Source organism: Amphibalanus amphitrite, unplaced genomic scaffold, assembly GCF_019059575.1.
Source record: "Amphibalanus amphitrite isolate SeventyFive unplaced genomic scaffold, NRLGWU_Aamphi_draft 000300F_arrow, whole genome shotgun sequence".
Taxonomy (NCBI): Eukaryota; Metazoa; Arthropoda; class Thecostraca; order Balanomorpha; family Balanidae; genus Amphibalanus; species Amphibalanus amphitrite.
Window position 1 is genome coordinate 236,126 of NW_024881795.1, and position 24,551 is coordinate 260,676.

Sequence of the window (24,551 nt, forward strand, 5' to 3'; positions counted from 1 at the left end):
AAAAACTGCTCACACAATAGTGTCGTAGCTGAACACCTGATAGGATGGAAGGTGCTAACTTCAGTGCCGTGCCTCCCAAGGTCTAACGGACCTCTCATATAGGGGAAGGTGGGGTAAGACGGACCAGCTAAGGTTTGAGGCCGCATATCTTGCTACACTGCTCTCGTAATTCATATTATTTATAGTCTTCGGAATGCTCAATCCTTCCTCTGTTGATATGTGTAAAGACTAAATTTCAAATTAAAGACAACTAGGTGGTGGATGCTCTTAAAGAGGGATATGTCAAAAACTCAGACAAGAAAAAACGTGGGGTAAGACAGACCACCCAGCAGTGCCTGCTATCCGTTCATGTGTGTTACACTTCTGCTCTGTACTCTTGTAAGAAAAAGTAACCAGAATGGTAAAATAACAAAATGAGCCTTTATTCTTTACTCATGTGTGATGGAAGTGCAGCTAAAAGCTGGGAACATGTGTGTTGATTGTCGTTTGGCATAAATGCATGCTAACTGAGCACTTGCATGCATGGTTCACATGCAACAAAGACTCCTTCCTGAAAAATTAGCTTACTTAAACTTGTGTCAATGTTTTGGAAAAGACCTTTCCATATGCAGGGTACAATTGGACCACCACAGGGTAAGATGGACCACAGTGGTCCGTCTTGCCCCAAATCTAAATTCTGTCATTACCATGACGTATATGTCAAATAGCCCAACATTGCAAAACCTTGCCTTTCCTAAAGTGTGACTATAACTAAGTTTATAACTTTGTTCTTCACAGTAAAGTGCAAAATAGAAACTAATCATGCAAGAAAGGCGCCGTAATTGAATCACCCGTAGACCTCTTATATTAGATCCGTTTGACGAAAAACAACATTTTTCTCAATAACTCAAAAGCTATGCATCCTAGCAGTATGAGCTCAAAGTGGCCATTGTTACGAAGGAAAACAAACATAGTGAGTGCATAAAGCAGTAGATACCAGCAGCGGTTCAGCCGGGAGGGCTGGTGGTCCGTCTTGCCCCGCTGGGCCGTCTTACCCCACCTTCCCCTAAGATTTAGTCAACTAGCATGTTTAATCTTTAAAGGTAGTGTGCCAGCTTTCTTGGACCGTATGGAGTTAATGGCCCAGATAAGGAGAACCGGATTTTTAGAACTTATCCATACCTTCAAAACTCATGGAAACGTCTTAAATTCTTCAAATTTTGAGTACCCCAGTGCGAAATTCGCCCCGACGGGTTGTCGGTCGTACCCCAACCACATTTCACACCACTATGAACAATAAATGCACACACTGAAATCGCTATTACCGATATGCTCATCCAATCAAGTTTCGATAAACCCGTTCATCATCATCTCCTGCGGTTTCGAACACGCCTGTTAGGTGGCTTCTGATGCTCGTCGAGGTCGGAATTTCCAAATACGCGTGGTGCGTCGGGCCGCGCGCTCTGACTTCGGCCAAGAAAAATGCGTCAGCTGATCATTGTCATTTCTGCCACTTGCGTGTGGTGAAATGGGGTCATAACTTATAAGACGGCTTTTTCATATCAATTATTTTACATAAAATCATATTTCAAACCATAAATAATGTTCGACAGCCAAATAAAAGAAACAATACCAATACGGGCTTACAGTTTAAGGCTCGACATTGTGTTGTCTACGATTAGACAGCTGATAACTCATTCCCGTACGTCGTATGGTCGTAACACTATAATGACCTTTGCTTATTGTCACAAGTGCGCCGCATTCGCGATTGTTGCCCGACGCCTGTTTGCAGGTGAGCCCACTACAGTTGTTATACATATCTAAAAACCGAAAAACTTTTAGGCGAAAAAGGCACTATTCCAGGCCCAGTTTTGATTTTTTTGCGATATTAGGTAAAAACAGAAGCTTCTTATCCTAGGAAAAATAAAATGGGAAATCTTTCAAAGGTGGCACACTACCTTTAATCTAGAGTATGGGGCTTCCTGCCCCAGGCCGTGGGGCGTTTTGCCCTGGGGTTGGGGCAAAACGCCCTATTTGCAGTTGCTTCACAAATCACTTCCTAGCTGGGAGTCCGATCATAAGTGAATGAATTTGAGGGGTGGAATTTAAAGTAAAATGTCCAAAGAACGCATTGAGCACAAATTTGGCCTTCCAGGTGATGTGGGACAAAAGTTATGTAGCAAAATAAATTATCTGGGGCGTCTTGCCCCAGGCTACCCTACCACAAACAGCAAAGTGCATAAAACATATAAAGTCTTCAAATCGTTTCGAAGCTAGCATAACCATTCGTGCCTAACCATAACCATAACCGTGCCTAACCATAACCATTCAGTGCCTGGAATGCACCCAAACGCGTATTTGAGGAAACGCTACCGCGCTCTAAATATACACAATGCATTTACAGCGCAAGCACTTACGCACAATGTATTTACAACAACTTAAAGGAAAAGGGCCACCTTTAACATGGGGATTGAAACTGAGATAGCCATCTTGTAGCCCGTGTCCGAAAACCCTCCATTCTATCTCCTTACGGCCGATTTCGGCTTCCATTCGTAGGTATCGGCAATTTTAAAAGAGGAATGCGTCCTTATCCCAGGAATGCGTCCTAACCCTGTAATACAGCCACCCGCGGCGAGGCTTTGGTTTTTTACCAATCAGCGCCAATCAGCTCAGCTTTAACCAATCAGCTTATCTGACACAATCCGAGGAGTCTGTCTTCTGAACGCTGATTGGCTTGAGTGTGACGTCATCGCTATGCCATCATACAGTAGGTGCCGCAGAGAGTATCAACATAGTACCAATATGTTAAATAGTTTTAAATACTTTTTCGCGAATTGTGCACTTCTGGCACCAGTTTTAAAAAGAAAATGAAAAATAATAATGTCAAAATGAAAAACAACGATATCTTCATATTTCACGAAGGTGGCCCTTTTCCTTTAAAGGGACCCTCCCACCTTCAAAAAAGTTAATGAATTGGCACGAAAGTGATGTCGCTCGGTTCAGAAAGAGCGAAAACGAATATCTACCAAATTTCATCGAAAAATATTCACCGGTTTTCAAGATATTAGACTTTTACTTTTGTTTACTTTTTGGGATCTCCGCTGTTCCTAGCGACTTTATTTGAAAGTGCGGCATTTGTTGCGCGCAAAGCAGCATATACCACCGCGTGCTACCAAACGTTTTAGTAAAAGATTTAAAAATCGTTAGATCTCCGCTGACGTCACAAATTCTAAGGGGGCATACCAATGCACTAGCCCCTTAGAATCCGAAAACTGCAAGTTTGAAATTCCATATCTCCGAATTAAAGCATTTGTCGATGTTGTGAGTGCCCAAACCGGTATTTGCAGGCCATGGCCACCAATTTGGCTATCTCAACTCAAAACTAATGTTAAGGTGGGAGTGTCCCTTTAAATAGGTGCACACAACACTGCCACGCGTTGTGTGTGTGTGTGGGGGGGGGGGGGTTTGGCTTGTGTGGTATTTGTAAGCATTTATGTATGGGCGACAGCAGCGTTGCTTCGATATACATAGGTTAGCACGCAGTACTTTTGCACCGGCCTGCATATCGGCTGTTTATGACTCTGTTTATGAGCAATGCATAATGATGATTATGGAGCTGCTATTCCGTGGGCAGTTCAGGAACCCGTCAATCCTTAGCAGCACGGTGCAGTGGCCCTACAATCTATTGCCTACTGATAGTGGCATGTGTGCAAAGTGAGCTATGGATTTCGAAATGCTTCTTTCCACACAACTGTTTCTTCTGAATCGGCATCAGTAACATAGCTGATGCCGATTCAGAAGAACTTCAACTATGTAAGGACTGCACTTTCAATAGCAAACGTATCTTTAAGGCTTATAGGTGCCTGATCATGTATTCCCAAATACAATGCGGGGATTTAGGTTTGTAAAGGTACCTAATGCATGAAATCAGAATCGATCCGGCACTCTGTAGTCGATACACGACATCCTTGACGGGGATCATCCGCATCAGGGCCAGGCGGATAGTCGATGGATCATGGAGGAATAATGTGTTATGTTCAATGCTTTATGCTTGGGTTGAGTATTTTGGTTCCCACGTGGCTACCGGTCACTCAAACTCGAAGGGACTCAGGGAGCATTGTAGAATTTAGAAAACAATTAACTGGTCAAAACTGTTCACTCTGACCGACCCCGACTCCGACTCCGACTCCGTCATTTCGCGGTCCAGGATTCTCCTTACACCTACCCAGCCCAAATCCAACCCATAGTAGGTATACTCGATTGGAAGGTAGGAATATGTCGCGAACGTGACCTGCGAATGAAAAATGCATGCATTAACCTTCGCCCCAGTGTGGGGGGGGGGGCATATGTTACCACCCTGTCGCGTTTTTTTTTTTTTGCGTGTGAACAAAAACCGCGGCGCATAGCGCCACGCCGCTTGCAGTAGCTTTTTGTATGTTAATTTTGGACAATGTGTGAAATTTTTGACCCCAGGTCATGTCAGGTCAGGTCACCAGGTCAAGTTAACTAACCAAGCCTAAAAAGTTTGCAATCATGTCCAGCCTGCAGTGTTTTTGGAGTTTTTGCCTTCTGGAGGCTAAACCGTTGACCTGAGGTCAATTTTGATAATGATTTTATCAGAAGAAGAGTTCAAAAGCTATCGATTGCTTTTCCATGCGTTTTCAGTTTCTAGCTATCATAGTTCCTGAGATAACGGCATGTTTTCTGAAAAATATACCTAATGACAATTGGCAAATTTAGACCTTTGATTGATGACCTCTGGTGACCCCAATATTGCTCTAAGAGTCTAAGATGAAAATGACAGAAATACCTACTTTCAAACGTACGCAATGAGAGCTATCGACTGCTTTTTACCGCGGCTTTCTAGCCTAGCCCTCTTAGTTTTTGAGTTAGAGGTGGGTGGTAACATATGCCCCCCTCCCCCCACTAGGGCGAAGTTGGCTGAGACCGCCACTGGGGCGCGGGTTGTACCTACCTAAATGAGCTTGAAACTAGAACACCGGAGTGCCCGAGACACCCCCCCCCCCCCGACCCCCACCCCGAGAAATATAAATTTATAATCACCAACAACCGCATAATAGGCGCCGATGACAAATATTGCCTGAGCACTCATTGCCTCCATCCTCAAAACCCTGGCGACGCTTATGCAATGCAATGACTCCTACATCCGCTGTTGGCGCCATCCGGAAACTCCTCCTCGTGAGCTCCCGTACCCAAAATACGCGGCGCAGTCATATGACGGACCGATTCATCCGACCTTGGGCGTGATCCACTCGCTAGAACACGTTGCCAGTTTGCACGTTTACTGTGACTGGGCTCAGCTGAATGAGGTCAGATGCGAGTGTTTGTTTACATGGAGCTCTAGTGGTTATCACGAGACATGGCGTTGTTGTCTAGACTGTTTGGTGGTAGAAAGAAAAGTGCATTAAAGCCTCTGAAAGGATATGATAATGTACCAGAGTTTAAGTAAGTGTTATTGATGTTTTTTGCAGTTATTGTTAGTTTGATGATGCTTCTAATTATGTGCTTTTATTATTTATCGACATTCATGGCGCAGCTGTTACAATTTGCCTAGTGCATTTATATGCATTTTTATTATATTTTTTAATTATTGTTTTATCTTTTCAGTAATTTTATCACCATTTTGTCATGTAGATCCTAAATGACTGGCATGGTCTCATACAGTTTGCAGCTTTTACTTATTTTGTGTTGGCTAACAGCTGTTTTGGATGTTTATTTTAGTCATTGGATTTGGATGATTGATTTGCCACTTTTGAATTTCAAACTTTAGGTGCCTATTAAGGCAGTTTTGTAGTTGCAGGAAGGCTCAAGTTATGATGTTTGTGTACAGAGACAGAAGCTTTCATATTCCTACCGTCACCCTCATTTTTTCTGCAGTCCCTGGCAGCCGGTGGCCTTGGAGCCAGACCAGGTCACTGTCCTGGTCTATCGGGAATGTGAGGTACGAGGCAGGAGGCTGCTCTTTGACTCATCCACTGTCCTGCTGGTGCCCTGCGGAAGTGGTACAACAGAACACGCTGGCCTCATTGAGGTGGAAAATGACACAGGTTTCAAGGTAAGGAATAGGGATGGCCTTATGTTGGGTTAATTACTATCAAAAAGCAATATTTATTTAAATATGCTGGCACCTTATTTGTATATTTTATGTTTTTCTTTCCTCAATGCTCATTTTTTATTTACTCACTAAGCATAATGTCATTTAGTCCTGTAAGCAAGCCGCAAGTGCAATAAAAATTATGTGTGATATATTTCCAAACAAGAATTATTGCAAAGCAATATCATTATTCAAGTAATGGTTGTGCAATGAGCACCGAGCAGCCTATCTGATTCCCGCTCTCCAGATAGTAGGCAGGTCCTGTATGGTGAGTCATGTTTTTACATAGACTTTCAGGTGTTCTGTGCACATTTAATTTTTGTCTGAACTTCCTAACCAATCTGGTTTATTGACTAGAAAATCTAACAAAAGGCATGCATCTATTTAATTATATGATGATGCTGCAGTGCATATCAGCAGAGCATGAATCAAAAGTGAAGTGATCAAATTTGATGTCATACCTGCTTTCTCTACAAGATCAACATGGATGAACCTGTAACTTCATTTGTAGACTTCACTTGTCAGCTCAGTCATCTCTAGAGTCTTTTTATTAATTTTGGATCATGTAGGTACATAAAATTGTTGGGCATCACATATTTCACTCATTTGTCTTGTTCACACTTAGATTACATAAGCTGAAGCCTGAACTCTAATTGGTTGACAGCAAGCGCTCACAAATCTTCCCAAATTTCTCACAAATCTTTGGTCCATTGCATTTGCATTGTTTACTGAGGATTTTGTCATATGAATAAATGGCAGGCATTTAGCAATTAAGGCGTTGAGTAAGCCTAAATAAACAGATATAAAAATAAAAAAGCAAACAGAGATGCCCCAACAATCATTTGAGACATGCATGATGCAAATCTATCCATATTCTTATACAGCTCACTCTATATGCTACCCCACCATCTATGCTCACTGCTCAGAGGGTTCATGTTAGTGTTGGCTCGCGCGCGAGCCGACGTCATCGCCTGTGACGTCAGCTCGTGGAATGCGTCATACCCTCCTCACAAAATATCTGGCTGCTAAACTGCAGCGCTCTGTATATTTTATGTGCTAACTGATACTTTGACTGTGTTGCAGTACACTCGCCAACGTCCGGACGCCAAACAGCTGGGAGAGATGGTGTTTGGTACCGTGGCAATGGCCTATGGAGGACCCACCTGCAAGGTGCACATTGTCAGAGGTAAGCCGTCAGTAGCTGCATGAGTACTCTTGAGTCTCGTGTCTTATTGTTCGTTGTTTGAAAGGTCCGAGAATGAACTGCAGACTATTGCTTCGCTGATGGAAATTTTTATGCCTAAGCTGGTCGTAGTAATCAGTTGTTGCCACTCTCCCAATGTTTAATATAATTTGTTACCAATTATGTTACTTTTTCTACTTTTAATGTTACACGCTTCGTTTCATAAACATAAGAAGCTTATTTTTAACCAACTTTTCATTGCCACATTTATTAGTAGCTGCAGCATTACACTGGTGTATGTGTTGGCTGATGTGGCTTAGCTCAGTATGTGAACCTGTGACCTGTTGACAATTTGCAATCTGCCGTCGTTGACCTCACCCGCCACCCGTCCGTTAGTCGTTGACCTCGCTCGCCACCCGTCCGTCAGTCGTTGACCGCACCCGTCCGTCAGTCGTTGACCTCTGACCCGCCACCCGTCCGTCAGTCGTTGACCTCTGACCCGCCACCCGTCCGTCAGTCGTTGACCGCACCCGTCCGTCAGTCGTTGACCTCTGACCCGCCACCCGTCCCTCAGGCGCGGAGGGCGCCGATCCGAGCTGCTCCCCGGACACGATGATGATGAGCCGGGTGTTCCCGCTGCGCCAGCCGGTCCGCCGCGCCAGAACTCACGGCAGCAGGTGAGGGGGGAGGTTCCACGGCTTGGGTACGAGCCAGTGGAAATAAGACATGGCGTACTGTCATTGGTACGGCCCTCCAGGTATTTAGTGGTTGGTTGCCAACATCACAATAAGCGATCTGCATGGATGAATACGTCTAATGGCTGTTGAAAACCATTGCCGAAGCGTGTGCACGAACCCTCTTCTCATTTCTATTGAGTCATTTTACAGGAGTGTCTGTCATTCAAAGTTATTACACCAAAAGCACATAGGTTAACCAACCACTCTTTTGCTGGAGGGCCGTACATGTCGTAGACTAAAGGAAATATGACATAACTTTCTCTCTAAGGCACAGTTGGAGTTTAAACCTGGTCGTGTCACAGTCTCAAACCAGTGCATCCAGGATGTGGCATATGTGCCTTTATTGTCTACTTCTGTGTGTTTTTTCTCACGCTGTGTGGCACTGTCTCTAAATGCAACTTCACTCTGTCCTGTCGGTACTAAGGCAAACTGCTATTGCATCGTCTGCGATACTCTGTATTGTCTGTCATACCCTGCCTGACTGTCTATCATACTCTATTTGTACTGCCTGACGTTGTGTCTGTATTATCTGTCGTACTCTGTATTATCTGACGTCGTGTCTGCTCCCCTCAGCGGTACGAGTCTGGACGACTCGTGTAGCTCGACCGGCAGCGAGCTGTCCCTGCTGCGACTGGACGTGGCCGGTCTGCCGTCACCGCACCACCCCAGGTCAGTTGTACCCCCACCACCCCAGGTCAGTTATACCCCCATACTCACACATACATACCCCACCACCCCAGGTCAGTGCTACCCCCCCCCCCCCAGTGTAGCTCCCTGCTGCGACTGGACGTGGCCGGTCTGCCGTCACCCCACCACCCCAGGTCAGTTACCTATACCCCCACCACCCCCCAGTGTAGCTCCCTGCGAGCTGTCCGTCACCCCACCACCCCAGGTTAGTGTACCCCGGTCTGCCGTCACCGCACCCCACCCCAGGTCAGTCATACCCCCCCCCCCCCCACCCCCCACCCCCCCCCCCCCACACACACACACAATACACACCCCACCACCCCAGGTCAGTCAGTACTCTCTGTGTATTACATATCTAGCCTTCCCCATGTTCATAATTCTTACAGACCTCTGGCCTCTAACAAACCTCTCTGATGCCGAACCTCTCAGACCCCTCCAACCTCGCTGACCTCTAACCAGGACTGCAGAGTCTGGATTTTTGGTGACTCCGACTCAGGGAAAAATCGTCGACTCCAACCGACTCTGACTCCGACTCTGCAGCCTTAGCAGGTCTGTGGAGTCTATGGATTTTCGGTGACTCCGACTTTGGCTCGGGTCAGAACTATCGACTCCGACTCCGCAGCCTTGCCTCGGATCTCCCCTCTAACCTCTGACTGCAAACTTCAAACCTCCACAGCCCCTTCAACACATCTTACCTCTACCCTCGGTGACCAGTATCTTGGTGAACTGCCCACAGGTCATTTAGCATGGATTGTCCCCTCTGACATCGGACCTGTGACCTCCCTGACCTCGCTGACAGGTTTTCCAGCATGGACTGTCCCCCTCTGACCTGCGACCTCCCTGACCTCCCTGACCTGCCGACAGGTTTTCCAGCATGGACTGTCCCCCTCTGACATCTGACCTGTGACCTGTGACCTCCCTAACCTGCCGACAGGTCGTCCAGCATGCACTGACCCCTGTGACCTCGCTGACCTCCCTGACCTCCCTGACCTTGACCTGTCGACAGGTCATCCAGTATAGACTGCCCCCTCTCTGACCTGTGACCTGTGACCTCCCTGACCTGCCGCCAGGTCGTCCAGCATGGACTGTCCGCCGCCGGCGGGCCGCCTCAGCGAGGACTCTGGTCTGAGCAGTGTCGACAGCTTCATGGGACCGCCGTCCTACATGCCGACGCCGTACGGAACGCCGCTGTCGGCCCAGGGTGAGTGTGTGACCACACAGGGCTATTGCATGACCCACAGGGGCTTGTGCTTTATTACAGGGTGGGCCAAAAAAGTGTGTCACTTTTCAGCAGCTATTTCTCGAAAGTGGTACCTAAGAGATACGAAAAAGAAACTTTCACAACTTAAAGAAAATCGATTGACAAATTATATGATATCAATTTTATGGAAAGTTTTAATCGAACTGATGTTGCCATCACCATTTCAAAAATGGAATCTGTGCATCTCTTTATTTGCGCATGTGCTCGAAGTGGGCACCACCAAGCTGAAGGCCATCTGAACACGCTCCAGGAAGCTGACGCTCACCCTCTCCGCGGTGGCTGCTGTCACTTCACGCACGTATTGATCGACGCTGACACGCAGCTCCTCCAGGCTACCGGGCTTGTTGCGATAGACGCTGTCCTTGCAGGCTCCCCAGAACCAGTAGTCTAGCGGGTTGAGGTCAGGACTATGAGGAGCCCATTGCTTTTCGCTTCCCTTGGAGATCATGCGGCAACCGAAGAGCTCTTGGAGCAGTTGCAGTGTCTCTCGGGCCGTGTGCGGTGGCGCTACATCTTGCATGAACAAAGCTTGTAGCGTGATCACCAAGGGAAGCGAAAAGCAATGGGCTCCTCATAGTCCTGACCTCAACCCGCTAGACTACTGGTTTTGGGGAGCCCGCAAGGACAGCGTCTATCGCAACAAGCCCGGTAGCCTGGAGGAGCTGCGTGTCAGCGTCGATCAATACGTGCGTGAAGTGACAGCAGCCACCGCGGAGAGGGTGAGCGTCAGCTTCCTGGAGCGCGTTCAGACATGCCTTGAGCGTTGAGGTGCCTGCACTTCGAGCACATGCGCAAACATAAAAGACGCACATATCCCATTGTTGAAATGGTGATGGCAACATCAGTTCGACTGAAACTTTTTCATAAAATGGGTATCATATAATTTGTCAATCGATTTTCTTTAAGTTGTGAAAGTTTCTTCTTGGTATCTTTTACCACTTTCGAGAAATAGCTACTGAAAAGTGACACACTTTTTTGGCCCACCCTGTATATATGAACCACGTTTATAAAAGACCTCAAAAAAACACATTTTGAGTCCTGCCCATATTTGAGATCTCACTTGTTTCTGCAGTGCAAAGCTAACTACTATGTGAGCTGGTCAGACTCTGAATATCCCTGGCTTGACTATTGAATGTCGTCGCCGCAGTGTTACTGGATGTATCTACTATTGGTAATCGCTAGGCTGTTAGGCCAATAACGGCTTATGTGATACCCCGGTAGTATGGTATTTTAGTATGGTCCCTTTACCCCTATCAAACCTCCTCCTCTACCCCCCAGGCTCCGGGGCATCGCTCGGATCGCACGGCTCGCTGCACCGCTCAGCCCGTCTGCGTCCCATTGGCTCCTCGGACCTAATGCTGACGTCACGCGATGACGCACCGTGTCTGCGTATGACGTCACGCGCCGCCCGCCTGGCAGTGGTCGTCCTGGTGACACTGGCAGGGCCGGCGCGAAGGTCAGTGACCTGGGGGAGTGGGAATGGGAATGCAGCCAAACTGGACTGTCAATGTGTGGGATGAGGGCGTGGCAGGAGTTGCAAGAGCTTGTGGACTGGAGGCTTTAGAAAAGATGGTTGGCATTTGAATTTTTGTTGTGACGTTAATGCTACACAATGTTAATGCTCCACACTCCTGGTTACCTGATCATGGGTAACAGACTATCTTAGGAAAAAAATGTTGAAATTTTTGTGTTATTTTTCAGCTTGTGATGCAAATTACACAATATATATTATTCCTGTCGGATTTTTTCTCTTTTGTTAACTCGATGTAGATTTTGGTCTTTGTGATTGGAGTGCGTAATGTATCGTTACTTTATTATTGTTTGGGTATCTGACAACAGGTCTTTAATGACTCGTTTCTGAATTGTCTTATTTGTCTCCCCTCCCCTCTCTATCCAGTGTTGACTTTGACTTTGACTTTGAAGGATTTCAGGAAGTGAGGCCTCTTCATGAGGCCTGTAGCTCCCATACGTAGTTTTGTTTTGAATAGGCCATGTGTTTATCTCAGTCCGGACTTGCGTCTACGTTGAATATCAGTGGGCTTGAAATATGACCTCTTCAGTTAACAGCGTCGCCATTCCAGTTCATACCACTTCTCGCACCAAAACTGATCCAGACTTGATTTAAACGAATTCAAGGACGGCGCAGTCACCACATCTTGCGGTAAGCTATTCCAGTCGTCAATTGCTCTAACTCCCAGATGATGACGTCTCACTGTTTTGACAGCTAAGGGTTTCCTGAGTCGCAGCTGGTGTCCCCTGGTGCGATGCTCTCCTGCTACGGGCTCAAACAATGGGTCCATCTGCATTTTGCCAGTCATGATTTTATACATAGTGAGCATGTCACCTCTTTTTCTCCTGTAGACCAGACTTGGCAAGTTCAACTTCTTAAGTCTGTCCTGGTATGACAGTTGGCGTATTTCTGGAACGAGTCGGGTTGCACGTCTTTGAATTCTTTCAATTTTCTTCTGATCACCGATGTACGTGGGGCCCCAAACGATATTTCCGTATTCAATTATCGGCCGAACTAAGGCTTTATACAGCATGGACATTGCTTTTGAGTTAAGAAAATCAAAGGATTTCCGAATCAGCCCCAGAATCGCATTTGCCTTCTTCATTGCTACTGCCGTCTGATCGTGAAAGGCAAGTTTTTCGTCAACTACGACTCCAAGATCCCTTTCATTGGTGACGCCGTCGATCATGTTCCCTGCTATGTGATATGTGTGCCTTGGATTTCGGTGGCCGAGGTGCAGAGTATGACACTTGTTTGTGTTTAGAGGCAGCTGCCATATAGATGTCCACTTCACAATAGCATCGATATCACTCTGCAGTGCCTCAATATTTTCTTGTGATGTCACATCTCCGTATACCTTGGTATCGTCTGCAAATAACTTCAGTGGTTTTGATACGACAGACGGGATATCGTTGACAAAGATAAGGAAACACAGAGGCCCCAGCACTGAACCTTGTGGGATTCCACTATCCACGCTTTTCCACCCTGATAGTTCACCGTCAACATTGACCCGCTGTCGCCTCCCTTTCAAAAAGTCTGACATCCAGTGTTCTGGAGGTCACGCTCCTCCAGTACTGTAGCCGTCAGACTCTCCGTTTTTTGACTGTCCAGTGTTCTCGAGGACACCCTAAACTCCAGTACTCTAACCGTTACCCTCCCCTCCCCCTCTTTATCCAGTGTTATGGAGGATACCCTAAACTCCAGTACTATAACTGTAACCCTCTCCTTTCGTTCCAGTGTTCTGGAGGACACGCTCCTCCAGTACTGTAGCCATGACCATGCCCTCCCCTCTCGTTCCAGTGTCCTGGAGGACACACTCCTCCAGTACTCGCTGCAGCTGGAGCATCTCCTGGCCCGCCTCCAGCACACGGTGGAGCGGGCTTACCACGGCCGGAGACACTTTGTGAGGACCGTCCACCAGGCTACAGCCGTCACCAAACAGGTGGGTAATGGATAGACACGCCTACCACGGCCGGAGACACTTTGTGAGGACCGTCCACCAGGCTACAGCCGTCACCAAACAGGTGGGTAATGGATAGACACGCCTACCACGGCCGGAGACACTTTGTGAGGACCGTCCACCAGGCTACAGCCGTCACCAAACAGGTGGGTAATGGATAGACACGCCTACCACGGCCGGAGACACTTTGTGAGGACCGTCCACCAGGCTACAGCCGTCACCAAACAGGTGGGTAATGGATAGACACGCCTACCACGGCCGGAGACACTTTGTGAGGACCGTCCACCAGGCTACAGCCGTCACCAAACAGGTGGGTAATGGATAGACACGCCTACCACGGCCGGAGACACTTTGTGAGGACCGTCCACCAGGCTACAGCCGTCACCAAACAGGTGGGTAATGGATAAACACGCCTACCACGGCCGGAGACACTTTGTGAGGACCGTCCACCAGGCTACAGCCGTCACCAAACAGGTGGGTAATGGATAAACACGCCTACCACGGCCGGAGACACTTTGTGAGGACCGTCCACCAGGCCACAGCCGTCACCAAACAGGTGGGTAATGGATAGACACGCCTACCACGGCCGGAGACACTTTGTGAGGACCGTCCACCAGGCTACAGCCGTCACCAAACAGGTGGGTAATGGATAGACACGCCTACCACGGCCGGAGACACTTTGTGAGGACCGTCCACCAGGCCACAGCCGTCACCAAACAGGTGGGTAATGGATAGACACGCCTACCACGGCCGGAGACACTTTGTGAGGACCGTCCACCAGGCCACAGCCGTCACCAAACAGGTGGGTAATGGATAGACACGCCTACCACGGCCGGAGACACTTTGTGAGGACCGTCCACCAGGCCACAGCCGTCACCAAACAGGTGGGTAATGGATAGACACGCCTACCACGGCCGGAGACACTTTGTGAGGACCGTCCACCAGGCTACAGCCGTCACCAAACAGGTGGGTAATGGATAGACACGCCTACCACGGCCGGAGACACTTTGTGAGGACCGTCCACCAGGCTACAGCCGTCACCAAACAGGTGGGTAATGGATAGACACGCCTACCACGGCCGGAGACACTTTGTGAGGACCGTCCACCAGGCTACAGCCGTCACCAAACAGGTGGGTAATGGATAGACACGCCTACCACGGCCGGAGACTCTTTGTGAGGACCGTCCACCAGGCCACGGCCGTCACCAAACAGGTGGGTAATGGATAAACACGCCTACCACGGCCGGAGACACTTTGTGAGGACCGTCCACCAGGCTACAGCCGTCACCAAACAGGTGGGTAATGGATAGACACGCCTACCACGGCCGGAGACACTTTGTGAGGACCGTCCACCAGGCTACAGCCGTCACCAAACAGGTGGGTAATGGATAGACACGCCTACCACGGCCGGAGACACTTTGTGAGGACCGTCCACCAGGCTACAGCCGTCACCAAACAGGTGGGTAATGGATAGACACGCCTACCACGGCCGGAGACACTTTGTGAGGACCGTCCACCAGGCTACAGCCGTCACCAAACAGGTGGGTAATGGATAGACACGCCTACCACGGCCGGAGACACTTTGTGAGGACCGTCCACCAGGCTACAGCCGTCACCAAACAGGTGGGTAATGGATAAACACGCCTACCACGGCCGGAGACACTTTGTGAGGACCGTCCACCAGGCTACAGCCGTCACCAAACAGGTGGGTAATGGATAGACACGCCTACCACGGCCGGAGACACTTTGTGAGGACCGTCCACCAGGCTACAGCCGTCACCAAACAGGTGGGTAATGGATAGACACGCCTACCACGGCCGGAGACACTTTGTGAGGACCGTCCACCAGGCTACAGCCGTCACCAAACAGGTGGGTAATGGATAGACACGCCTACCACGGCCGGAGACTCTTTGTGAGGACCGTCCACCAGGCCACGGCCGTCACCAAACAGGTTCGTGTGGGATAAGCACGCCTGCGTTTTCACGCTTAATACGTGTATTTCGCACGCTTTGTTATTGTCATCGGTAGGTAATTGCAAATAATGATGTGTGCATTGCGCAACTTTCAGCAAATCCATTGGGCTTTCGAAGGTGTTGAATTTCATGAAGCCGCCTGTGAATTATTATGCATGTGTAGCTGCTGGAGTATAGCGGAGAAGTATTGGCTGATGGGAGTGAGATGCTCACATAATTTTCATTATGGACTGAGACTGGCGTGTGGCTAGTTGGTCTAACGTGACCCATTTTTTCGACGCGCTGTATTGTCACGTTACTCTTTATGCCGTCTACGCTACTGTCGCGGTACCCTGTCCTGGTGGACCACCGTTTTGTCACTTGACCCCTTTCTGCCGTTCACTGTTCTGTACCTTGTTTAGCATCACTGCTATACCACGCGACCGACGTTCTAAAATTGCTGTACTGTCATGCGACCGTCGTCCAATAGCATCACTGTGCTGTCATGTGACCGGCGTTTTTCTGACGTCACAGGATCTACTGAACCTACTGACGGCCCGACGTCTACCGCGTCCCGTCTGGCTGGGTCTGACGTCAGACTCGGTGACGTCACGTCAACGTCAGCGATTGGCCGAGCTGTTCGTGTCTGAACTGACGTCACTGATCGCAGAGCTGGACACCAAGGAACACAACTGGTCAGTGGCAGGCCCTTCTGGTCCCGCACCCGCTACCTAGACCCCTTTCCCGCTATAAATGAGGCGACTTCCCGGCTACTGGGGCCTCCTTTCCGCCACTGAGGTCCGTTCGACACTACTGAGGTCCCTTCCCGGCTACTGAGGCCCCTCCATCACTCCCGGAGCTCGATTGCAATCGGGAAACATTAAATACGCAAGTTTAGATAGCGGGCTTTTTCTTGGTTACTGCTGAGTTTTGTCATGTCGGGCATTCGCAAATGATACTTTCAATTCGTCAACTTGTTTTGTATTTTGTTCACGATGCAATAACATGTTTGTTTTTTGTTGGGTTAGGCCCTTTCGGTCCAATGAGACCATTTCAGAGCCGGGAGGATGATAGGATATAGGGGGAGACATTGGTCTGGGCAGGCACCCTAGTAAGTCACCGGGGCTGAGCCCGTCCAGAGGACAGGCCACCCAGCCCCAAAGTACTCACTGCACCCGGCTACAGGGTGCGCTCCCTCGGGAGCAGCGGTGCCGCTCCAAGGGAGCAGCCCGCATGAGGTAAAATTGCCTGTCCAGCCCGGAGGGGGTTGCGGCGTGGAGGAGAAGGACTTCAGTATCCTGAGGATAGAAGCACGGAACGGTGTTGCAATAACATGTCTGCCTTACATGGCCTCGCTCATCTTTGTCATGCTTTCATTATCCGTTTCAGTAGCTCACTGCTGAGCTCGCATGCCTCCCTCTCGAGTTATCAAGCTGTACTGACTACTGAGTCCCTTCCGCTGGCTCTCATACTGACGTCTTTTTTGTTTGGTATCACTTTCATTCTGACTGACGTGTCTCTATTCCTTTCCTTTTTTAGCTTCATGTCGACTCTTCTCACGGCCGTGCTAACCCACCACCTTCACTGGGTGCTGACGGTGGCGCCGCGTGGTGGCGGAGCCGGGAAGCTGCAGCCGCCGCCTCCCGCGCGCACCCTGGTGGTGGGACGGAGAACTGAGCTGGTCAGCCGGCTACTGCTCGTTCTGAGCTATTTTATACGCGATCAGCTGGTGAGTTAAGAAGACAAACAGGGAGGAATATCATCAGATTCTCGCATTATTTTGTTATTACCAGAAGTGCTTAGATAATTCTCACATATCTTTAAAATTTTCAAAACACAGACCGCCTCGTAGTTAGTCACACGTCCAGTTTTGTCCATCGGTATGCTACGTTCGAAGTTGCTGCTATGGTCACTCACGATCTACATAGTTATACCGAGCTATACCTAGTTATACCTAAATGCCTGGTTATGGCGATAAAAAGTTATATCTGGTGACTGAGGCTTTAGCTACTGTAAATGTATTATCTGACATGCGTTTTTTCCTCCGACAGGTGTCTGAAACCATGCCGTGGAGTTTCTCCCCTCTGCGTGCTGCTACTTCCACCTTATCCACCACCGGTCGAGACACTTCCAGTGGTTCTCTACGCGTCTCCGAAGCACCTAATGGAGATCTCTCTACCGGCTCCTTACGGGGGTCTGAAGACCCGTGCGGCGGATCTCTGAGCTCGCTGCAGGCTGCCGGGCGTCTATCCGGCTCCAGCGCGACACTGCGCGCAGAGGAGAGCGGTGCGACGCTCTCCCCGCCTCTCTCAGCGGTCTCCAGTCAGGCACAGACACGGTCGAGGTTTTATGTGCGTCTGGACGGAGCGGAGGACCCGCCTGAACCCCAGCAGCCGCTGGGAAGGAGTCGGTTCTACCTGCCGGTTTCAGTGGCGAGTGAGGAAAGTGTCACACGTGCGGATACGGACTCGGGCTGTGGATCGGCAGATCCACCCACTTCCACTGAAGCGCCCACCGTGCCGGCGCTCGTGGTGACTGATTTATCAACCTCTCGCGGGGCCGGGGGAGGTACTCTCGCCCCACCTATAACCACCGTGACTCAATCCCGATCCTGCGAGCCGCTGTGCCGACCTTCTGCGCCCCTGCCTCCGCCCTCCGGACGTCGACTCTCCCGGTCGTCGGCAGACCTCCGCGCGCCGGTGCGATTCGTCGTCGGAGGCGATGAGGAACCGTCAGAACCGACGTTGGATGTGACGGACGCGGCGTCCAACGTCCCACCGGTCGTGACGCAGCGTCCTACGCGACCAGTTGTCACGTCGGAGAGTTCGGATGATGACTCTGGTTTTGCTGGGTGTGAGCGATGTTCGGGACGGAGCGCTGCTGTTGAAATTCCTCCCCCTCTACCGGCGGCGGGAGGAAATCACTCTCCCCTCAGTCGACGCCATAGTGATTCAATACGTGATACATCACAGTATCTACGTGGATATCGCTCGCTGCGGTTCGCGCAGCAGTCGGCAGGCTGGGCTGCGCGGAAGGCTCGACATGTGTCGGATGGAGGATCGCCCTCGCCGCCGCCTGAACCCCCGCCGCCGCCTCCCCCGTCACCGCCGCCACGAGAGGTGCCTTCACCGGCTGTGGGGAGGCTGTGTCGATGTCTGGAGAGGACACCCGAGAGCCCCGTCAGGCTTCAGCAACAGGTGAGATTCGATAGAAACGGTAGGAGCTATGTTATAGAAGCGTGTCACATGAATATACTTGCCCGTTTGAAAACAACGGGTGAAGCCCGTTTTGAAAACAATTAACTTTTTAGAGATGAATATACTTTGCCTTGGGGGAGGGGAGAGATTAACCTTCCCAGAGGATAGACATGACTAATCCCCAGGAAGGGGCTGGGTTATTCCAAGAAAAAGATGACAAACCATCAGGATTGAGATATTGGACCCATGAGTGACAAGATGGATCGGTTGGCTAGGGCAGAGAATGAAGCTACCAGAAAAAAAAAACTTGTAATAGCTTCAACTGAAAAGGGGGTATGGTGCGTTTCAGTAGTTGCGGTGCTAGGTATGTTTTTGCTGAATGATATAAGATCTTACTCAATGTCCTTTAGAAACACTCCACCCCTATGTATCTGTGTCAACATGTTTATAACCACTATGTTTATTCGTATGTCTGACCGCATTGTCTCCCTCTAACCCCCATTCTCTGCTCCCTCCAGACGGCTCTTCTGGAGTCTCGCCGCGGCGGGCCGGGCCGGCAGTCCCTCACCCCCTGGTCGGCCCTCGGCGGAGGAGGCTCTACCTACGTCCCCGACCTAGCTCTGTGGGGCTGCGACACCCGTGCCGCCTGGGAGTCTCGCCTTCGACCTGACCTAGCCGCCGCTGCTAGTAGTGGGGAGGTTTCCTGTGTGCTGGCCGATACAGACTCGTATTCCGTACAAGTCCTCTCGTCACATGCTTTCGCTGTGTGTGACGCCGGGGGAGGTTTGAGCGGGTTGGCAGTGGTGTTTGCTCCGCTGGTGTCGGCACTAGTCGAGTCGGTGTGTCGGGTGCACGAGACTGGTGCGCCGGCACCACTGGTGCTCAGACACCTGGAGAGTCAGCTGGTGCAACTGACGGCGAGGGCGGCAGAAATGGCGCAGTTTCTCATCAACAGTAGTCTGGCCAATATGCAGGAACTCACCGAGGTGAGAATGGGGCGGGGTGAGAAGGGTAGAAGGGGCTAAGTGAGAACTGGGGCGAAGTGAGGGCGGGGAGAAGGGGGCGCAGTAAGAAGGGGACCTCGCTTGGATAAGAGGGGGGCTTAGAGTGTAGGGAGCTTACTTAGGTGAGAAGGGGCGTGAGGTGAGATCGGGAAAATGGGTGAAGTGAGCACGTGGAACTCACTAGGTGGGGAAATTGTTGTAGTGATAGGAGTGAAAATGAGGTTTGGTAGCTCCTTGGGAAGATGTGGAGAGGAGTCCACATTGTTTGAAGTGGAGAGGGGCTTATAGCTCGGTTGAGAGGACGGAAAGGGTCGTTATGAGGGCTTGAATGTGAATTTGGTTAAGTGTGTGCGTATCCGTGATAACGGATGAACCGGGTCTCGTGTGTTCCAACACCGAATATGTCCTTCTTGTTTATAGCGCCTCCATGTTTGAAGGCTTGCTTCAAATATAACTACCGGATTACCTCACCCATGTCTCACCCACCGTGTCCGTTTCAGCTGATGTCGGTCGACTCTAACGACGTACCTCTGCTGCTCTCGGCCGCCTCTGTGCTCTGTCCAGAAGTGGGCAGCAAGTACGGAATCTCAGTAAGGTGACGTCCCGACCCCACACACCGGTGTATGCCCGCTTCACCCACCGGTCAGGGCTGCTGACACTGACTTTTCGTCGTTGGAGGGTTCTGTGTAACGTATGAGCGCCATTTTGGGTCGTTTGTATGGCCAGGGGACAATAAGAGCGCGTTCTGGACCGTGTGGGCGCCCTGCAGAGAGTGAGCGCTCTCTGGGCTGATTGGGCGCCATGCGGCACGTATGGGCGCCCTGCAGACCATGTGGGCGTTGCATGAGCCGTATGAGCGCCCTCTAGACCTAATGGGCCGCCCTCCGGCTTGTGTGGGCGTCCTATGGACCTTAATATGGGCGCCGTATGGACCTTATGGGCGCCGTATGAACCTTATGGGCGCCCTATGGACCATATGAGCACTCTTTGGACCCTATGGGCGCTCTTTGGACCGTGTAGGTGCCCTCAGACGCCTTGTGGGCGTCCCTGTGGACCGTGCGGGCGCCTTGTGGGCCCCCTGTGGACCGTGTGGGCGCCCTCTGGACCGTGTGGGCGCCTTGTGGGCGTCCCGACTGCCCGTTGGCTGTGACAGCTGTAGTGCATATCGCGAGCTTCCCTGCCAATGGCCGTCGTGAGCCGTTCTGCGGCGCCCGTTAGCACAAGAGGCGCCCTAGGAGAGTGTATGGGGTGTCTGACTGCACAGAAGACGCACAAAGGACAGCACAGTGGTTGAATGGACTGTCGTTGAGGTAGCGCTTGATCTGATGTGTAAACTAGTTGATCTGCCCGCGAAATGTTAACTGCCCTTGTTTTGTCATGTTATCGCATAAGTATTGTTTTGGAAATTGTGTGCTGAGTGTGGAGCGGTATGGGTATACTTCCCTGTTGGTATACGTATGCAGTTAACGATTTTTTAGGGTGGGATGGACAATTTGAGACGTTTTTTTCGGTTTTGTTCAGTGTGTTGTTAATAATCGAAAAGGCCGAGTTTTAATATGTATGCCCACTCACAAAACGTCTGAATTCGCTTGGTTTTTAGACTCCTAACTAAGGAGCCCTTAAAATATTTTTCAGCAACGCAGCCAGACTTCTCTGGATCTGTCACTTCGTCTGGCTCGTCGCTTGCTTTTTCTGAGGTGTCCTTGCAAATAACACTCAAATCATAGGTCCTATATTTTTCTTGCTGAACTCCACATTGAGATAAGCTTTGACCAGACCTAGGGTCGATATCATACATTTTGATAAACAATAATAGCGAGACGAATAAGCGCTTTACCTTCTGAGAAACCATAACAGTGAGACGACCAAGCGCCTTGCAACACTAAGACGTCAAAGCGAGCCTAAACGTGTCTCATTTTGTCCATTCCACCCTGCATCCCTATTGTCCGATACCTTCTGGTTAGGGCCGCTAAACTGACGTCTGCAGACTTGTCCCAACGGAAAATATGTCTGGGAAGGAAGAGAGAAGAGGAGATTTTCCATTGCCGTCTCTCTCCGGTGGTCTAAGGGCGTCCCATTGTCTTAATGTAATCATAGTCCTCCTCTCAGGAATTAATCGCCGTATAATTAGAACGGGAGCAGAATTCGTGTTTCCCACTTTAGGACAGTCTATCCCATATTCGTAGGACCATTTATCCCATTGTTGGGACACTTCGTCCTGCGGGGACAGTCTGTCGCAATTTGGGACAGTTTGTTCCGATGATGGGACCGTCTGTCCCATTATGGGATACTCTCTTCCATCTTGCGACCGTCTGTACCAGCCTAACGCCCCCACATCTGTTTATTATTGTCCGCCGCACAACGTTTAAGCAGTGTTCATGTCCCCTGTGACGTCAGTCCTGGATGCGATTGTAGGAGAGGTGTACTGGTCGGGGACTTGTCGGGATTTCCCAGTGTGTGGGGAGGGCGATTGATGCGCTTCCCCGTGTCTCAGGGTGTCGAGAGTGTGTGTATTTATACGTACGGCCTACGGGCTGCAATACATGAGGCAGAATTGGTATACGTGTATGGCCTGGGTTCTGCTTCCTCACTAATACAAGATAGTGAAGAAAAACTTGTCGAAGAAAAGTTTACTGTCCCGCAACTAAATACCGACTGGGCAAACAAAATGTGTCAAAGCATTAACCCGCGCCCCGCTGGGCTATTCAGCCATATGCGCCCTGCTGGGGGGGGGGGGGGGGCAGATTCTGCCCCCTCCCTGTCTAACTTCCGAACCGATGGTCGTAGAAAGACGGGAAAAACGGCAATCGAAAGCTCTCAACAAGGCGGATCTTAAAAGCCCATTTTTTTCAGAGGTCAGGTCAAGGGTACAAAATGCAAGTTTCTACAGTACCTATCGGCCTTACACCGTATTTGCCGAAGAATGGACTGAGACTGATTGCCCAAAACGTGTTCTTAGACTACCAAGACAATATTCGTTGCATACAATGTCATTCAAACGTCAAGGTCAAGGTCAGGTCAGGTCAGGTCACCAAAAACAAAATATAAAAAATGGCATGTGCGACACATGTTTTATGGGTCATTTTACTCATAGAATTCAATAGGCACACTCAATAAGTGATATGGACCACCTCTGGATGAATTTCAGGTCGAGGTCAGATCAAGTGAGGTCAAATTTTGAAGTTGGTTGTTAAGGCCTAAAAAGGTGTCTATCTTATGCAGAAATTTTCACGGCGAATCGAATGGTGCTATTTTGTTTCCGTACGAGGTCTGGAACTTAAAAAAAAACGTTTTTCAAAATTGTTGTGTGTCGTGACGTCATAGAATTTTGAATAACTCCCATATTTTTGAACCGATTCTTCTAAAAATTGGTATGTAGGTGCACATAGACCACTTGTCTGACGTATATTCCGTTTTTTCGATACACTCAAAATTTTGAATTTTATAATTATTTTCCCAAAAAAAGTCAGTTTTTTTTAGAAAAAAATGGGCAAAAATCCCAGATTTTCAAAAAATCGAGATATCCATTTGATAGACAAAGTAGAATCACGTATAACCTTTTTTGATTCTATATAACCTTGATTCTTTTAAAAAAGATGTTAGCGGCGTTTGAAATTTTGCCGTTTTTGAGGCGAAAATGGCGAACATGACGTCACTAAAACGTCAACTTCTCAAAAAAAAAAATCCGACGGATTTCGCTCAAATTTTCAGGGAACGTGTCAAATTGATGTATGATAAGGTACTGAAAGTTTGACGTCGCTGGCGTAACGCGTTTAGAAGTTATTGGCGAAAAACGGGAGGGGGGGCAGATTCTGCCCCCCCCCCAGCGGGGCGCGGGTTAAGCTAAACATCTAAGCTAAGCGTCTAAGCTTCACATTTTGCCAGGACGTCTAAGCAAATCAGCGCTATCTGGAGCGTGCATAATCATAATGCCAAGCTGTTTCGCATAATGCTATGTGTGGTATAATGCCAAGCCGTTTGGGGTCACCCATCTCTGGCCAATCCAGGAAGGCGGCGACGCGGGCGGGTGGGCGTGATGGCCTTGATTAAGGGTCATTTACATGTCATACTTCGGTCCCTCCCTAATAAGCAGTGACAGACGGCGTAACGCTGAACAATGAACTTACTGGCGCCACGTAGGTCGATTCTTTTCTTTTGGTGCTAGGAGGTTTTTTATTCAATGGCAATTAAAACGTGGCTATATATATTCTTGTGACTTAGTGAGGGTGCAGTTGCCATGTCGAGAAGCTGAAAAGGTGTTTATGTATTTTTATACAGGCTTTCCGTACGTATGAGATGTAACGTACCGAGCTATCAATCCCAAACACCACCAGCGCATTACCTTGGTAATTAATCGCCCGCACGACCCACACCTGTGCGCCTTCTGCTTCGGGGACCTTTATCGGCACACTACCTCCGCCCGTAAACCCCGCTGCCTCCCCCTGTCGTATTACAGAGCCAGGATCTGCATACCAAAGTGACCCTTCGAGGGAGCCGGGCGGACGCTGTCAGATAATAATGGGGATGGTCGCCGGGGTACGGTACTAACCCGGCTAGACGGAGGGAGGGGCGACCCACGCGCCTGACCATGAATAGCATTAGCCCGCGCCTAGCTACAGGGGTGTTTGAACTTCCTAGCCGTTCCGGGTGTTTTCGCGAATGAGAAACGGTGACGGACGGCTCACCGTTTTAAAATGGCTCGTTTGACTTTGATTTGTTTTGCGGAAGGTGCAGAAACTTTGGGGTCAAGGCCATGTTACGTCATCATGCTATTTCAAATAAAAAATGACCTTATTTCAAATACCTAAATCAGCATGTGCTCCACTATTCACTCAGTCAAAAGTTCTTAACTAATGCTTAACTGTTCTTTTTAAAAATCGATACCTTGCAACCACTAACTAATCAATTATTGCCATCAGTGCATAACTGTTTACGGCCGTTTGGGTAAACTTGCCCTTTAAATGAAT

General features: G+C 49.4%; 1 protein-coding gene across 1 annotated transcript; it reads left to right on the forward strand.

Moving 5' to 3' along the window:
* The first annotated feature begins 5,303 nt into the window (after positions 1 to 5,303).
* LOC122387860 (folliculin-interacting protein 2-like) lies at positions 5,304 to 22,142 on the forward strand. Its single transcript, XM_043378438.1, has 13 exons — positions 5,304 to 5,445; positions 5,878 to 6,055; positions 7,178 to 7,280; positions 7,852 to 7,954; positions 8,588 to 8,683; positions 9,772 to 9,902; positions 11,241 to 11,418; positions 13,273 to 13,414; positions 15,918 to 16,078; positions 16,923 to 17,112; positions 17,435 to 18,580; positions 19,099 to 19,566; positions 20,085 to 22,142. The coding sequence occupies exons 1-13, from the start codon at positions 5,360 to 5,362 to the stop codon at positions 20,181 to 20,183; spliced, it is 3,081 nt and encodes a 1,026-aa protein (XP_043234373.1). The 5' UTR covers positions 5,304 to 5,359; the 3' UTR covers positions 20,184 to 22,142.
* Positions 22,143 to 24,551: the final 2,409 nt, after the last annotated feature.